The sequence below is a fragment of the Triplophysa rosa genome, linkage group LG17 (genome assembly GCF_024868665.1).
Source record: "Triplophysa rosa linkage group LG17, Trosa_1v2, whole genome shotgun sequence".
NCBI lineage: Eukaryota > Metazoa > Chordata > Actinopteri > Cypriniformes > Nemacheilidae > Triplophysa > Triplophysa rosa.
In genome coordinates, this window is record NC_079906.1 from 1,543,341 (window position 1) to 1,559,328 (window position 15,988).

Consider the following 15,988-nt stretch of genomic DNA (forward strand, 5'->3'; position numbering starts at 1 on the left):
TAAATCAACCAATATATGTGTTATATATCTGATTGAGTTCTTTACTAACACAAAAAACTGCAAATACATATACATCTTTAGAGTAGAATTCACTCATAAGATTTTTAACTTTTTTATTGAAGTTGCAGCAAAAATCAACCCACTTCTTTTAATACTACAGACCCAAGATAAAGACAATTTATTTTACATTTCAGAAAAAATGAAATAAAGCAATGTTAGTTTCATAAACAGAAAAGAATAAAGTTGAAGTATTTTATTGTTATCTTAGACTTTTGTGAGATGAGTACAAAAATGAAAAAGGTAAATTAAGTGACATGTTTAGTTATATTTTATTATTTGTACTTCTTTTCAGTCACAGAGTTCTTCAATTTAAGAGTTGTTTGGGAAAGAGAAGATTCTGTAATTTAATGCAGCTTGGAGAACTGCATTTAGGGAAATTTGGGGAAATTGTAATGTTCAATCAATTATTCAATGAAAATAAAAAAATGTGTATTGAAGAAAAGTTATTATGGTTTTATATACAGTATAGTGTCAATTATAGTTTGTGGATAGAAAATCGGAATCGGCAAAAATCGGAATCGGCAGGTTTCACTTGTAATAAAATCGGAAACGGCAAAGAAAATTGCATTCGGTGCATCTCTAGTTTAAACACGCTGAGGAAGCACTTTCGCTGCCGGAAAACTGCAGCCATTGCCTGGCCCTGCCTAAGAAGCTTCTCAGGCGCCGGCTTAAGATTGCCTCCACCCAGGGCGTCAAAGAACAGTGCGACTCGGATGCTGAAGGCCTCCCAGAGTCTGCCAGCTCTCAGTTGGGCCGACCAGGCCGATGAGAGCTTACTCGACGAAATCCTACCCGGGGTTTCGTCGTTTCATGGTGAGCCTGCCGGCGCGGGTGAAGATGAAGATCCCTCTCTACTCGATGGCTCGGAGGACAAGGACATCATCCCGTCCCTCCAGGCTATTCCGGCTAGCGGCGCGGCTGCACAACCGCACGCGATCCTCCTCGAGGTGTGTGAGCGACGGCCGCCTGGTTCAGCATCGAATGGCCGGCTCTCCAGAATACCGCCGATCAGGAGAGGGACATCTACGATGGCAAACTCCTCGGCCCCCCGGCCGGTCCACGGAAACAGCTCTTGCCGATTGTCCCCGCGTGCGCTAAGCACATGCGCCATTTTTGGAACGACCCGCTCAACCTGAAGCATGGCTTAACGGGTCTGGAGGTTAAGAATATGGCATCGCTTGGTTTGGGTGACCCTCCCGCTATCGAGCCGTCCATCGCTAGACACCTCAGCCCCTCTCAGGGAGGTCTTCTGGCTCCCCCCAAGCCAACACTCCCTAACAAGATGGACCGCGTTATGGCTTCGGTTTTCCAGACCTCGTACAAAGCGTCTGCTCTGTCGGTGCGAGCTCTAAATGTTTCGTCCCTCCTCTCAGCCTACCAGGCTGAGCTATTGGAGGACATGGGTAAGCACCTGGATAAAGGTTCCCCATCGCCTACTTTCTGGAAAGAGATCGTCACTGTTAACGACCTGGTTCTGCGCAATGTCCGTATGGCCGTCCAAGCCAGCGGACATTCTATGGCCCTTTCAGTTACGGTGCCCTGCCGGTGTTGAAAAGTGCTCAACCAAAGCCTCTTCACGGTTTGCACAAATCACCCCTCATACACTGAATAAAGGCTTCAGCTACGCTGTGTGTTTCAAAAATAAAAAATCTGAATCAAAACCAAACACCAACAGTAAACGTTCTGCTCTCTGCAGCCGTTTCTCCGATGTCCCGCATGTCGCCGCCAGTCTGTCCACTAGATGGCACCATTGCACCACAAATGAGCAGTCCGGCAGCTCCGTGTATATCCCCTACGCGCGTGGGTACTCTCAGCGCTCATGCGACAGCCTGGCAGTCTGTGTCGGCCCCCGATTGGGTTATCCGCACCGTTACGACGGGCTACAGGCTCCAGTTTGCCAAAAAAAAAAAAACCCGCGCTTCAGCGGAATCCTCTCTTCTCAGACGGAAGAGAGCTCCTCTCACGTTCTGAAAGACCAGATTTCCTCCCTTCTCGAGAAGGGGGCGGTACGGGTGATGCCCTCGCATCTGTACAACCAGGGGTTTTATTCTCGTTATTTCCTAGTCCCGAAAGTCCCGAAATGTTCCTAGTCCCTTCGTCCTATTCTGGATCTCAGAGTGTTGAACAAACACTTAAGGACATAAAATTTCAGAATGTTAATGCACGGCACTCTCTCTCGTTCAATTCATCAGAACGACTGGTTCACATCAGTCGATCTGAAAGATGCTTTTTTCCACATAAGCATATATCCTCCGCACAGCAACTTTTTCCGTTTCACCTACCAGGGCGTGAGTGATTCTATAATTACGGGTACATACCATGTCCATGGGGTGTATTTATCAATTTGACTAAATATTAATTTCAAGCAATGACCAATTTTATATTAGGTGATATTTCTCTTTCTTTTAATAAAGAAAGTTAGCAAGTTCTTTAATTTATTTGGCAAAAAAATGCAAATTATATACGGGAATTTGCAGTTTTTGTGCTGTCCGATTTCATGCATTTCAAGTTTGCTCTTCAAAATTAACCCTAGAAGACATGTTTGTGTATATTATTTTCAGCATTATTTGTTCAAAATGATCATTAAAACATGATAAAGGTGTTTTTAAAACTATTTGAATCCTTAATAAACATAAAATTATTCACTTTGTGTGTGTCCGAGAAATCTTTGTCAACTATGTTACCCATTTTTATAACCCCTATAAATCAGCAATGGTTTGCTCCAAATTCAAATAATCAACAATGTGTGATGCCACGCCCTTTTTGGCAGGAATTCTGAAGACAGTGTGGTAATTTTCAACTCCTCCTCTTCAATATTTCATCAAAATGATTGTCTGCATATGGAGTGGATTAATGTTATGTGTGGTTAATTATGAGTGGTTAATTAAATGTTATCAACATTTTCTTGTGTATTTATCTTAGATGTTATAATCAACAAAATGTAAAGAAAGTACATAGAAATATAAATTGATCAAGGTCATATGGTGACATGTTTAAGGTCTGTAGGGCCTAAAATGGGTCTAAAATGGAGGAAATGTCAACTATGTTACCTGTCAACTATGTTACCCATCAAGTGTAACACAGTTGACAGGGAATAACACGGTTGACAATGTTGTAAGGGTTTACTGGGTTTATGCTTATTAAGTCCATTGATTAAAAAACATTAACTTGATTAAATTGATACTACACAGAAATTAAATTATAATATATAAAAGTGTAATAAGGTAGTGATTACATAAATGCATGATTTGAGTTATACTTATCAGGGAAGAAGTCAGCTGATCTGAAACCATTTTTAAATTATTGTTATTAAAATTTTGAATGATACAGGGATTAACTCAACAATATTATCCATACACTGAATAAATCCTTATACTCTAGCTAGACTTAACGACATCATTATAGATATTTTCCATTCTACCCCTATAGCCTACTCATATTAACAAACAATAATTTCATGGATCATTTTGATATGTTTCAGTGATTTGAAATGACAGTTTCCTGATGACATATGTAATTTTAGCCCTATCAATTATGCTATACACTATTTCAAAACAGAGTAATTTCTGGTCTGTCATGGTCCTGCCTTCTTGTTTATGGTTTTCTAGTCTTGTGGCAGGATCGTGACAGATCCCTTATGTTTAGTGTGAGAAAGTCATGGTTTGTTTATCATTGACATGCCATGTGCTTTCTCGTGTCTCGTCATTGGCCCCGCCCCTCTCGTTTCCCGTATTGCTTCCCTGCCGTGTCTCATGTTCCTCACCTGCCCCTCGTTTATTATCCTTTGTTTGTCTCCCTTTTAAAATATCCTCGTGTTCATTGTCCTGTGCTCGATCGTTGTTCTTGTACCTACCTGGTTGTAGATGGCGGTGTGTTTTGCTCGTGTCCTTGATTCCTTGCCTTGCCTGTGAAGTACGTGTTTGTTATTTACCCTGCCCTGCCTTTGTTACCCTTCTGTGTTTTGGTAAGACGTTGTGTCGTGTTTAAGTTTTAGTTATTTTTGTCCTGCTGTTTTTGCCCCCTCAGTATTTTGGTTTCTGTTTTTATATTAGTCCTGTCTTCGTTACCCCATTGTGGGTTTTTGTTTTGTGTTTTATTTGTTAAATAAATAATTTGTTAACCCCTTCACCGCTGCTGCCTGCATATGGGTTCTTCTCCACACAAACCGTTGAGAGAAGCACATACCATGTCAAATGATAAACAAACCATGACTTTCTCACACTAAACATAAGGGATCTGTCACGATCCTGCCACAAGACTAGAAAATCATGAACAAGAAGGCAGGACCATGACATGGTCTAGAGAGATGAGGTTATCTGCTGCTGAGAAGCAGCGCCAGTACAGGGCTCAGCGTGATGCGGATCCTGAGAAAAGGGCTGCATATTTAAAGAAACAACGAGAAAAGTGGCATGCCTTAATTGCATCTGACAGATTGTAGATTTGTTATCAAAAATAATGTTTTTATCATAAAGCAAGGTTTCTCTCTTCTTTTCCTAATGCTTCCCGTCAACTGTGTTACTTTGTTGTCAACTGTGTTACTTTGTTGTCAACTGTACATGGGATTTTTGTGCCATAATTTGTTTAAATGTTGGCTGAACTGTAATAAAAATGATGGGGGACATTTTTAGAGAGCAAGGTCTGACATAATAATGTTGAATAACTCTAAATTCAACGTAATGTGGATTAATGTAGAGGAAAAAAATCATCCTTGATGATACTATCCCACAGAATATCAATTATCCAGCTCAAAATTCATATTTTCAAAGCAGTTAGACAAACAACCACAAACACACTGAAGAATAGACTAAAGAACTTCCAAACAAATGTTTTATCAAATGCTTAGTATTTCATTCATGTCTTCTATGACACAACTTTTGTCTGTAACACAGTTGACAAAATAATGAATCAGATGTTTATTTTGATTTAAATATTTAAGTTATCATTTGAGCTTAAGCTTGCCAATTAATGAATTTTGCACATTCCAGTGATATATTATGGAAACAAGTAGAATATTTAGCAAAAAAACACACTGATTTCTTCACTTATATGATGATATGAAATGTACCCCTAATTATAGAATGACTCGCGTGTGTTACGAATTCACAGTTCTACCCTTCGGGCTTGCACTGAGCCTGAGAGTGTTCTGTCTGTGCGCGGAGGCGGGGCTGGCGCTGCTCAGAATAGCGGGCCTAAGAATCCTCACACATATATAGACGATTGGCTTATCATAGCCGATTCCGAGGAAAAAGTGATGGAAGACACATGCCGTGTGATCGCTCACATCACCTTTCTCGGCATCAGGGTGAACAAGAGCAACTTTTCTCCAAGCCAGATCACTGTGTTTCTGGGTCTGGAGCTGAATTCAGCGTGGCTTCAACTTCATAACTAAAATGTAAATATTGTGTACTTTTTTAGTCTGCCTTAATTCAGACTAGCGTGGTTTAATAAAAATGTAGTACATGTTGTATTTTGCAAATGTTAACAACATGATCTCACACTCATTCATTTTGGCACTACTCTGGCATGTTTTCACAGTTATACAGTAAGGAGCACTGTTGCAAATAGAAAAGGAATATTCATTTCTCACACAATTTATTTTAACAATTTAGACAACCGTTTATTTTTTCAGATCCATAATTGTTTTTTCATTAAAATAATTACAATAAAAAATAAAAATTGATTGTGGTTGTAATTAAATAAAACAGGACAAATACAAAGGGGAGAATACATATATGTATGTCTGAGAAATGGATCAGAGCACATTTTCATTTTCTTTATGAACTAGTCAGAACAACTAAAGTGGTTGTCTGGTAACATTCTCCAGGTGTCGAAACTTGCAGTTGATACTGCGATAAGGTACAATGTTCACCGATGCAGAACATTTTACAAAAAAAAAACACATACATATTACATATTTACACATACTGTTCTGGTCTTGGAATGTATCATTGTCTTTGTCAATCGCTGATCCGCTTGAGGTGAGTGGTAACTGGTAATATTTACTACTGTATTCAGTAAGCGGAGTAATTTGATGTTGCATGTTGAGGCTGTTATACAGCATTTGCAATATGCATGGAACTCAGTGCATGGCTGTTTGTAAGTGTAATATGTTTGCTCTTAGTAGCTCTGCTGCATTTTTTTTCTTCAAACACTCCTTTCTGGACAAAATTGATGACACAACGTTCCTGTGACGCTTCTTTTGTTTTAACGTCTTTTGCTTATTACTGCCCTTTATTTTCTGCGAGAACTTGAGGGTTTTTCGAGCTGCCTCTGTCCAACACAGGGAGTTTTACCGCCAGTCTCAATGCAAGCTGACGTGACACAAGAAATGAAAGACCTTTCGAAAGAAGACGTGGCCAGCATCGATTGTTTCCTTTGCTTTTTTCAATCCCATTCCTTGAGCTTCCTAGGTCATGTATTAAAGTGGACAGGTCTCTAGGGAGACAGTACTTCTGAACACACCTGAGGAGTTTTGGGATGTGATTGCTGGTGTCAAGGTTCTGGAAGCAAACCAATCCAAATCCTTCACCATGAAAATCACTGTGTATTCCTGTCCACAGACAGGAGAGGGCAGCATTGAAAACAGCAGCTGTGATCAACGATGAATTTCTTGGTTTTTCTATCAACTCTTCATCATAACACATATTCTCCTTGTCTTCACACCCACCTTCAACATCACTATACATGCCAGTGTTACAGAATCTGGATGACCATTTTTTCTCCAAGAGCGAATGGCTCTTTCTCCATCTTAGATAACTATGGTGAGCATCAAGACTCCATGCGATCAGGATGGCACCGCCAGCCTTCTGCATGGCCTGACACTGGCCGTACAGCCACGGCTGGGGTCCCAGCTGAGCAAGAGAGGGCTGAGACCGACAATGCGACCACTGTGCCAGCCTCACATCCATGAAGAGCTCGTCCTGTAGGCCGGACGCTAAAGAACACACAGCAGTAATGTGGGCTGTGTCATCAGACGAACACACAAGCAGCAGGGGTCTTCTTTCAGCACAGCGCCAAACTGCAAATGAAAAAAAGGAAAAAACTTTTTCATTTATTTATTTGTCTTAAAGGAATAGCTTACACAAAAAATAACATTTATTTTTCAGACAAATCCCAAACACAATCTGAATTATTTTCAATACTGTCCAGTGATGTATTATTGTTGTTACTATGATATTAAAAATGAACAAAAAGTGGTGTTTTTTGTTATGCATGGGCAATGTTAGTATTCATATTTATTCATATTATAAATTAATACTGTGCACATGCACGCTAAAATTAATTACATTTTTCTTTTAGGAATGTAGCTGCATCACTGAATCTGTGTGCATTGCATGGGAAAAGACAGGACACATGCCAGGCATATGATGTTCACCTGTGTCTTCAGTTGCAGAGAAAATGCTTCCAGAATTGACACATCGATCTGTAAATGTGTGCTCAAGTGTTCTTGTGTTGATTATAGTGTGCACTGTTTGAAAAATGTACTACCAATAAAACATGCATTATTTAAGAGGCCGTTTACAACTGAAAACTGAAAACTTTTTATGAGTTTTGGCTGTTCATTTACATGAAAACTGTGTTTTGGGGGACTGAAAATGCAAACTTTTGAAAACGGGTCTCGAAGTGCAAGTTTTTGAAAACGACGGCATTTCCATGTAACTCTGAAGGCGGTGTTTTCCAAAAACTATGACGTCATTCGCATGTGTATTACACGTTCAGTCTGTAGGCATGCGCGAGTATTCCCCAAACAATAATGGCGGCCTCCATGCTGCTTGTGCTATGTGACATTCTTATTATCATTTCTCCAGCACAAAGTAGATTTACTGCACCACCACAACCAGCAGAAACAGTATTTATATGCAAACTACTATAAACACACATAGACAAAGTGCCTTAAAAGAGCTTTTAGATTAAAACAGTGTACATGCACGTAGTGTTTCTTTACAGCGCAACATCCACTGGCCTGGCAGGCATAATACATCATTTTTACTCGTTTTCCCAGATCGATGTAAATGCAGATCGTTTCAAAAGTGCAAAGGAAAAACTTTTCTGTTTTATCGTGTAAACGTCCCCTAAGTTTTCTCACATTCTTTGTTCTAGCTGCTTCAGAACATTCCATCTTGACAGCCCATTAGGGTTGGGTCTTTACCTCTCCAGGTGTGAAAGACATCAATATTCATGGCAATTGACACTCCCTCGCATATGGCCTTTCCACAGCAAAAAGTGTCTTAAAAACATTTAATCACTATATTGTTTTATGTGAATGAGTGAGCAGAATGGTTTTCACATGTTTTTGTAGCAAAGTCTCCAGCCTACAAGGTCCTATGCTACTCAAAGGTCTTGGGTACTTATGTGTAGCATGTGTTTTCTGACCTTATTTCAGTGACATTCAAAAAAATCTATAACCACGCAAAAACAATATTTTCTCAAAAACACAAACATGTACACAGATGTTGCTTGCATATTTTTGTAGCATAGATTGTGCTGAATACAGTGATCTGAGACTTCAGCCATTAATATGTTTCTAAACTACTGAAAAAAGCACAAATATCAGGGTATGTCAAAACATCTCCAGGGCGTCAAAACCCCCTTAGATCCAGAGGGTTCAAAATGGGGCTCTATCCAATCCCATTACAATGCTAGGAAGAGCAAGGATATGTTTTTAAAATGACACAGATTCTCAGTGTGTGGCTCAAGAAAGGAAGTCACATACACAGGATGGCATGAGGATAAGTAAACTATGGATTAACTTAAAGTTTTGGGTGAACTAGTCCTTGACCTAAAAATTGTGAGGTTACTAACTTGTTTTGCAGTAGCTTGACAATGTCATCTTGTTAAAATAATCAATGATTGCAGCATAGCGTAACAAAAGCTGTTTTTAACATACAGTAAATTTACATCGTGTTTGCATTCTCAAATATGTTTCTGGCCCAAATGTTTGCAGACTAACCTGATATTGTTCTTTTGACCAAACAGCACGTGATGCAGACCACTACCATCACTGCAGCCAGAAGAGACAATGCAGCACCAATGATGAGACCCCATCGCCTGTGTGTGTCTGTGAGAGTAATGCCCAAGCATGAGTGTGTGTTTATGTTCATCTATCAGCAGATATGCTCCAATGATTCAAGATAATTTTACTTACAATCAGGGCAAATTATTCGTCTTCCCTGAAGTTCTAAGTGCCACACCTGCAGAGAGAACAGACAAGACACATTCGGTGTTCAGAATGAAATACTAGCACACCACCCACCGCACAGTAAACTGTTACAGTAAGTGTTGAGTAAATACCGCATCATTATAGATGTACCAGGATGAATGAACATTTTAAACAATTGCTACATGATTGACAACACTATGTTACACTGTACTTCTGCAAGAGGTGTATTTTACCTGCACACACAGTCCTGATGAGAGAAAAGAAAATGGCACGCTCAGTTCAGCCTCTGTGTGCCCCCCATCCTGAGAAGAGAATTAGTGAAGTACATTTACACAGAAATAAGAAATGGTAAAAATCAAAAAAAAAAAAATGCAATTATGGTACAAAATCCCTTTTTCCAGAATGAAATCATAATTTATTCTGATAATTTATCATAAAAGCAATATCTAAAACACTTTTCACAGTAAGCTCATTTCTCCCCAATTCCAAATAAAAATATTTTTTATTTACATTTATATGCAGAAAACTGAAATGGGACAAACAAATCCAATTTACAAAAAGATGCAATGTTTGCAGATCTTAAATACTGCATAGAAAACACAATACTAATGTTTTACATGTATTTTAGGATCAGCTCAAAAAAGAAAATGTGATGGAATAAGCCTGCTTTTTCACAACTTTTAAGTAGGCTATCTTGGTGTTGCCTAAAGGTCAGTTTATGGTTCTGCGTAGGACCTACGCCGTAACATACGGCGTAGCCTACGTACGTAGACGACGCCGTCGTGAACATTTATGGTTCTGCGTTGAGAGTATGCGTCATACTGCAATTACACCGCCGAAACGCTAGTTGGCTCTTTGTGTTTTCATGGGTTTGCTCTTCTTCGCCGATGTTTTGTGTGTGTGTATGCTAGTGTTTGCAAACGACAATGGAAGCCAAACCGACGTTAGAGGAAATCTCTCTCCAAGAATTCGCCGCCATCTGACAGTCTTTATAGTCCGCCGAAGAGGAGTCATACAGATGCGTGTATTTCCGAACCTCTTCAATCAGACGCTCAGTAACTTGGTCGATGTCGATGCTCACCATGTTGTTCTTTTGTGGACTCTGAACTTGCCGGAAGAAGACACCAGAGAAGAAGATGCCGGAAATGCGTAGAAGGAAGTACGATGCTGCCAAACCGACCAATCACAGCGCTTGCGGTCCGCGTAGGGTCCGCGTTGAGTTGACGCGTTGCTACATTTTTGGAGAGGTGCGCGTCAGGCTACGGCGTAGGGTACGCACAGGGTACGCGGCTCTGCGTAGGCTACGCCGTAGGTTACGGCGTAGGTCCTACGCAGAACCATAAACTGACCTTAAGTCTTTTACATTGCTGTTGGGTGACTTTGTCATTCCTGAGGTTTTTTCTGCTGATATTCAACAGACACTGAAGTGGAATTGCTTGAATGCATGCAGAAATACTGATCAAAGGCACAACTGAAGTGGTCTCATCATTTTTTCTGCAGCTCTATGTTGTTGTAAATGTAGAGTAATCTTGATCACCAATTTGGGAGATTTAATCTATGTCAAATTTTCAAGTACATATTACTTGTAGTCGTATAACTGCAAATTGCTGCCTGTGGTGGTTATGGTTGCCAAGTACAGAGTCTTACATTGATGGACCTGGTGATTCCCTGTACACTAAATACTTATTTATTGTGTTTGTGCAAATTAAAAACATACACGCTGCATTTGGATCAGCTTTTTCTTGTTCGCAACGTAACAGAATACTGGACCACAAATGGCTCCAGCAGTCAGGCTCATCTGCATCCATCAGGGTCAGCGGCCCTTCTAGAACCACATTCAGGATTTTTTGGACACTGCATATTTCTCAGATCTCCCGGATTTTGACTTTATTGACTTTTTTTGCTATGGATTAAATCAACCACTCAGGATAGAAAATACATGACTAACCACTTGACATGAGAGGACATTTCCCTGAGGAACACACTTGTCTCCCTCTCTGGCGCACAGCTGAGCAGCAAAAGAAGCTGCAATATTGGATGTCAGATGTATTTGCAGATGCAGTGATTTAGGGACAGCTGTCACACTCCATTCAGAGCCATCCTCTGATAGATTAAGATAAAATATGTGAAAAAGACAGCAGTATTACATTACTTTATGACACTCATGACTACATCATCTTACCTGACACGAAGGGACAGAAGACTTGATGACTGACATTTAAGGAAAACTAGAATGTAAACAATCATATACACGTGAAAAAACAGCTGCATATGACAGAACATGTGATTGAAAGACTCTTGTTGTTTTCAAGTGTGTATTACCTTTACACACATCTGAGGGTGTTTATCTACAGCAGATACATTGTATTTCTGTTGATTAAAAAAGACAAATATGGTTTTCAATAGCTGTGCTTGAAATAGTATACAGTAAATAGTAACATCCTATTATACTGTGCATAGAGTATTCGGCACAGTATGCCGACTTTATGAATGAAATACATGGATGACCAAACAAACCGTAATGACAAAACAAACAGTAAATAACACAACATACTGCATGGGACACTGTATTCTATGGTGAAATGGATTTAACTTGTGCAACTTGTGAGAGACATATTGGGCAAAAGTAAAATAAATTGTGATTTCACGGCACATGCAATATCATCACCCACCAGGTTTGTCCCATAGAGGGCAGCATTGGAGTCAGGGACGCAATGAGAGCCCTGCTCAAGGAGAAGCCAGCACAGAGAAACGGTGAGATTTGAGTGGTCAGAAAGGCAGACAGGCTTCCAGTACAGAACAGAGCCGATGACTCTTGCTGAGCTAGAGGACAAGCTGTCGCCTCCATCTGCAAGCATAACACTTTGCATGGTTGCCTTTTCCATGCTGAGTTTCCACAGTGAAGGGTTTCACATATGAGGGACAACAAACATTTATGGTCAAACAGCAATTACATAGGCCTACACGAATGCCAATTACTCACGTGGAAGTAATGTCTCTTTTAGGGGACACTGAGTGTTTCTTTTGGTGTCGTGTCCTGTATACCATAACTATTAAAACAAAATAACGCATGTAGCCTGCATATTCTTAGGATGTAAGAAAGTTATGAAGAGTTTGTAAATTAGTCATGCAGTGTTTGAAGAGATACACACCTGTACACAAAGACATGGCAGCAGGTAGGGGAAGCTCAGATTAACAGTCTGATTTACCTGCGGGTCAATCTAAAAAAAAAAAAAAACACAAAACTGGATGTATAATCAAGCACTTTTTTTTAAAGTCACGATAAGACTAACCCTAGGCACAACAAGTGTAATACACTTACAAAAACATGTCAAAATCAAAATAATATAATGTAATGTAGGATAATTATTTTATATTATTATAAAATTATGAATATTAAGTATACTGTCTGATATAGGTCTACATACAAGAATATAATGGTATCAAATCACATTTATTCGTCTTTGAATATGATTTGAAGATGTGATGCTGTGCAGGGGGAGAGAACTTATACGTGCATCAGGTTTAGTCGATAGAAGATTTCCGCAAAATATACACCTATGTATCCTCGTCAGTGGTGCAAAAAAGGGGTATGCAGTATATGCGGTGCATAGGGGCGACATTGTGCCAAAATATTAGTTAAAGACTGTTTAAATAAAACGTTATAAATAATAGAAAATATAGCAGAAAAAGTAATTTTATAAAACGTTTTAGTTGAACTTTTGTCTAGCATTTTAAACGAGTTAAACAAATATATTTTATTTAAATCAATTATTATGTCAACCACTCACTGTGTGACAGTCACATGACCAAATGGATCAAGCAAAGAAACGAGGTGCAGAACAGAACAAGAAAATGAAAAACAAGTAAATTGACAAGTAAAATCAAGACAACAATAAAAAAAAAACAAAAAAACAATGTCCATAAATATCTACTGGTACATCATTTCATCTCTGTAAATCTTCAAGTTATTTAACATTGCTTGAGATTGATATTAACGTATCAGTTCACCTCCACATATCTCTGTCGCTTGTAAAATAAATATGTTTGTGAATGAGCTTTACATTTGGGAGAGTCTGAGAAGGTTGTTAAAGATGTTAAGTTTCCCTCTCCCACCATCATGCATATAAGCTAGTTGCTGGGCTCTTCATTAAACGTCGGCTCTCCTGTTTTTGCCAAGTGGTTGATGTCCTTAGGGCAACATCATGTTGACCCTGGGACAACATTTAAATCAACCAATCAGATTTCAGAAATAAGTTTACAGTTTATTTTAAGTGTAATCTTCCAACCAGGATTAGGTGCTTCTAGACCATTTTTTTCACTTATCATTTCCCTCTGATTTTAGGGGTTAGTTGTGGTTAGGGTTGGGGTTTGGTGTGGGTTTAGGTTTTATTTATAAAAATGTTGTCCTTAGGTCACCAAAATATGTTGCCCTGAGGACATCAACCACTTGGCAAAATCAGGTCGAGCATTAAATGTCAGATGCGTCTTCCCCATACGAAGCGAGCTGTGCAGTTTGAACGTCAGGCCCGTGTTCTTCATATAATGGGAGCTGACGCGTCTTCTCCATACACAGAGCACTGGGAGATTGCGTGAGGATAGTGAAACAGCGATTGACAATGATTGACAGGATGACAGAGACAGGAGAGCTAAAGAACGTTTGCTAATAAAAAATATATAATTTCTTTGATCAATGTAAGTGAGTTTGTCTTTGTTTTACTTTAAAATTTGTGTGGTTCATATTTTATGAAAACACAACATCATTAAAGTAAGGGGAAAATCCAAATATTTTTTATTTATCTGTGTTAGGCTAAATGTATGTATGTTTCGTTTTTCAATAAAGGTTTAATTATAAAGTTTCAGTAAAAGTATGTTTAACATATGTTACTATTTTATTTTTGTGTTTTCATTAAATATTAATGAACCACAAACTAAGCATTAAAGTGGGGGGGAAAAAAGACCTGTTGTTTATTTGTGTTATACAACGCGAGTATATCATGTCATACTTCTTATTCATTTTGATAATAATGAATAATGTTAATAATACTTTTTGTTGAAGGAAAGGGAAAAATCTAAATGTCAAAATAAGTTTATTATTCACTGGGCACATTTCCTCACCAGCACATCCCTAATGGGCTACAACTCGATTGCAACTCGATTGCTCGAAGCAGTGTTTCTGTAAAAAGTGTTTATTTAAAAGGAAACCTTTATGCTTCTGTTATGCAAATCTGATTGTGACCTTCACGTGATTTAAAATACAGTATAACTAGAATGACTCCAAAGGTAATATACAACTTGTCTATGGATTTTTTATTTGTTTGTGTTTTCTATATTGGGGTGGCGGGTGTTGGGGCGCCAAAACTGATCTCGCATACCCCTCCGAAAATGTGCAGTTGCACCCCGATCCTCGTTCGTGACTCCTTACACCGTGGATGCTTCTCAACTCTTATTTGTGCATCCTCGCTTCCTTTCCTCGCGTCTTAGCTCCACCCCTTCAGGATGAGAAGGAAGGGAGCAACGAAAAGACACGAGGATGGAGGAATTAAAACAAGTGAAATGGCATATCCTCACTCACTTTATCGTCATTTCAAAGTGCCGTCAGTTAATGATGACTGTACACATTGCACACTGAAATGATAACAATAAAGTTAAATACATACTTTAGGCAAATTATATAATCCTTCAATGAAATAAAGTTAAAAGTGTTAACAAATTAGGTATAAAAAATTAAGTAATAAAGTAAAAAAAATGCTTAAAAGTGGTCAGAAATGTATATGAAATATGTAAAATATATGTTATTTATATATACATATATACTGTCTGAAATAGGTCTTCATTTACAATAATATAATTCTTAATTATCACATTTATGCATGTTTGAATATGATCTAGAGATGTGACGATGTGACGATGTGCAGGGGGAGGAGAATTTATACGTGCGTCACGTTTAGTCCGATAACACTTCCGCAAAGGAAACACCTGTGTATCCTCGCTCATGACTCCTCAGAAAGCCTCCTCTCTCCTCGATCCTTGCCTCCTCCCGGTGCAATTAGAGAATTGAGATGTCCTTAAAGATGGCTGAGCACTCGCGTTCCAGGTCAAAGGATGGAGGACGGAGGAGCCAGGAAACGAGGAGGCATATTGAGAATCACACCGTGTCTACACCAGACGCGGTGAGAGGCGACGCGACAAAAGACAATAGAACGCATTAGAACTCATTATAATTTAAAATTTTGTCCACACTTGATGAAATCCCATTAAAACAAGCCGTGTGTCATGTCGCGTTGCGCCTGTCGTGTGCGGGCTGTATCTCAATATGCATTCTTCAGCGGTCTTGTGTCCTCGGGTTCTCGCTCTACATCATCAATAACCGTCAAAGTCCGGTTCCAATAGTCAAGAACAGAGAACGCATGAAAGTACCCGGATGTGTTCTCGATATCAAAGATGCATCGTATGCAGCCTTGAACACGTATGGAATCCGCTTGAAGTCCCAGAAGTCACTGCGGCACGCACATCCAAGTTTGTTTTTCCGAGGCTGCCTCGCAAGACTGGTCTACACAAGAACACAAGTTCGTTCTTTGCATTCTTGGAATTGAGAAACAGCCAAGGTGTCAAAAAGCTTCCTCACTCCTGCCCTCCTTCCTGTGCAATTAGAGAATTGAGATGTCCAAAAAGATGGCTGAGCTTAATTGGTTTCCAGGTCATAGGATGGAGGACGAATAAGCGAGCAAATGAGAAAGCATGTTGAGAGGCACCCAATGATTTTTA

At 39.3% G+C, this 15,988-nt stretch overlaps 1 protein-coding gene across 7 annotated transcripts in view; it reads right to left on the minus strand.

Moving 5' to 3' along the window:
* Positions 1-5,648: 5,648 nt before the first annotated feature.
* Positions 5,649-15,988, minus strand: part of LOC130567657 (interleukin-17 receptor E) — a 57,842-nt gene continuing 47,502 nt past the window's right edge. For all 7 annotated transcript variants that reach the window (XM_057355921.1, XM_057355920.1, XM_057355917.1 and 4 more), the window contains 10 exons: positions 12,373-12,441; positions 12,204-12,270; positions 11,893-12,068; positions 11,543-11,590; positions 11,403-11,448; positions 11,169-11,323; positions 9,454-9,522; positions 9,206-9,251; positions 9,011-9,118; positions 5,649-7,078 (listed from right to left, as the gene is read on the minus strand). In XM_057355921.1, coding sequence (XP_057211904.1) covers positions 6,282-7,078; positions 9,011-9,118; positions 9,206-9,251; positions 9,454-9,522; positions 11,169-11,323; positions 11,403-11,448; positions 11,543-11,590; positions 11,893-12,068; positions 12,204-12,270; positions 12,373-12,441 — 1,581 coding nt within the window. In that variant the 3' untranslated portion in view covers positions 5,649-6,281. The remainder of the gene's footprint in view (positions 7,079-9,010; positions 9,119-9,205; positions 9,252-9,453; positions 9,523-11,168; positions 11,324-11,402; positions 11,449-11,542; positions 11,591-11,892; positions 12,069-12,203; positions 12,271-12,372; positions 12,442-15,988) is intronic.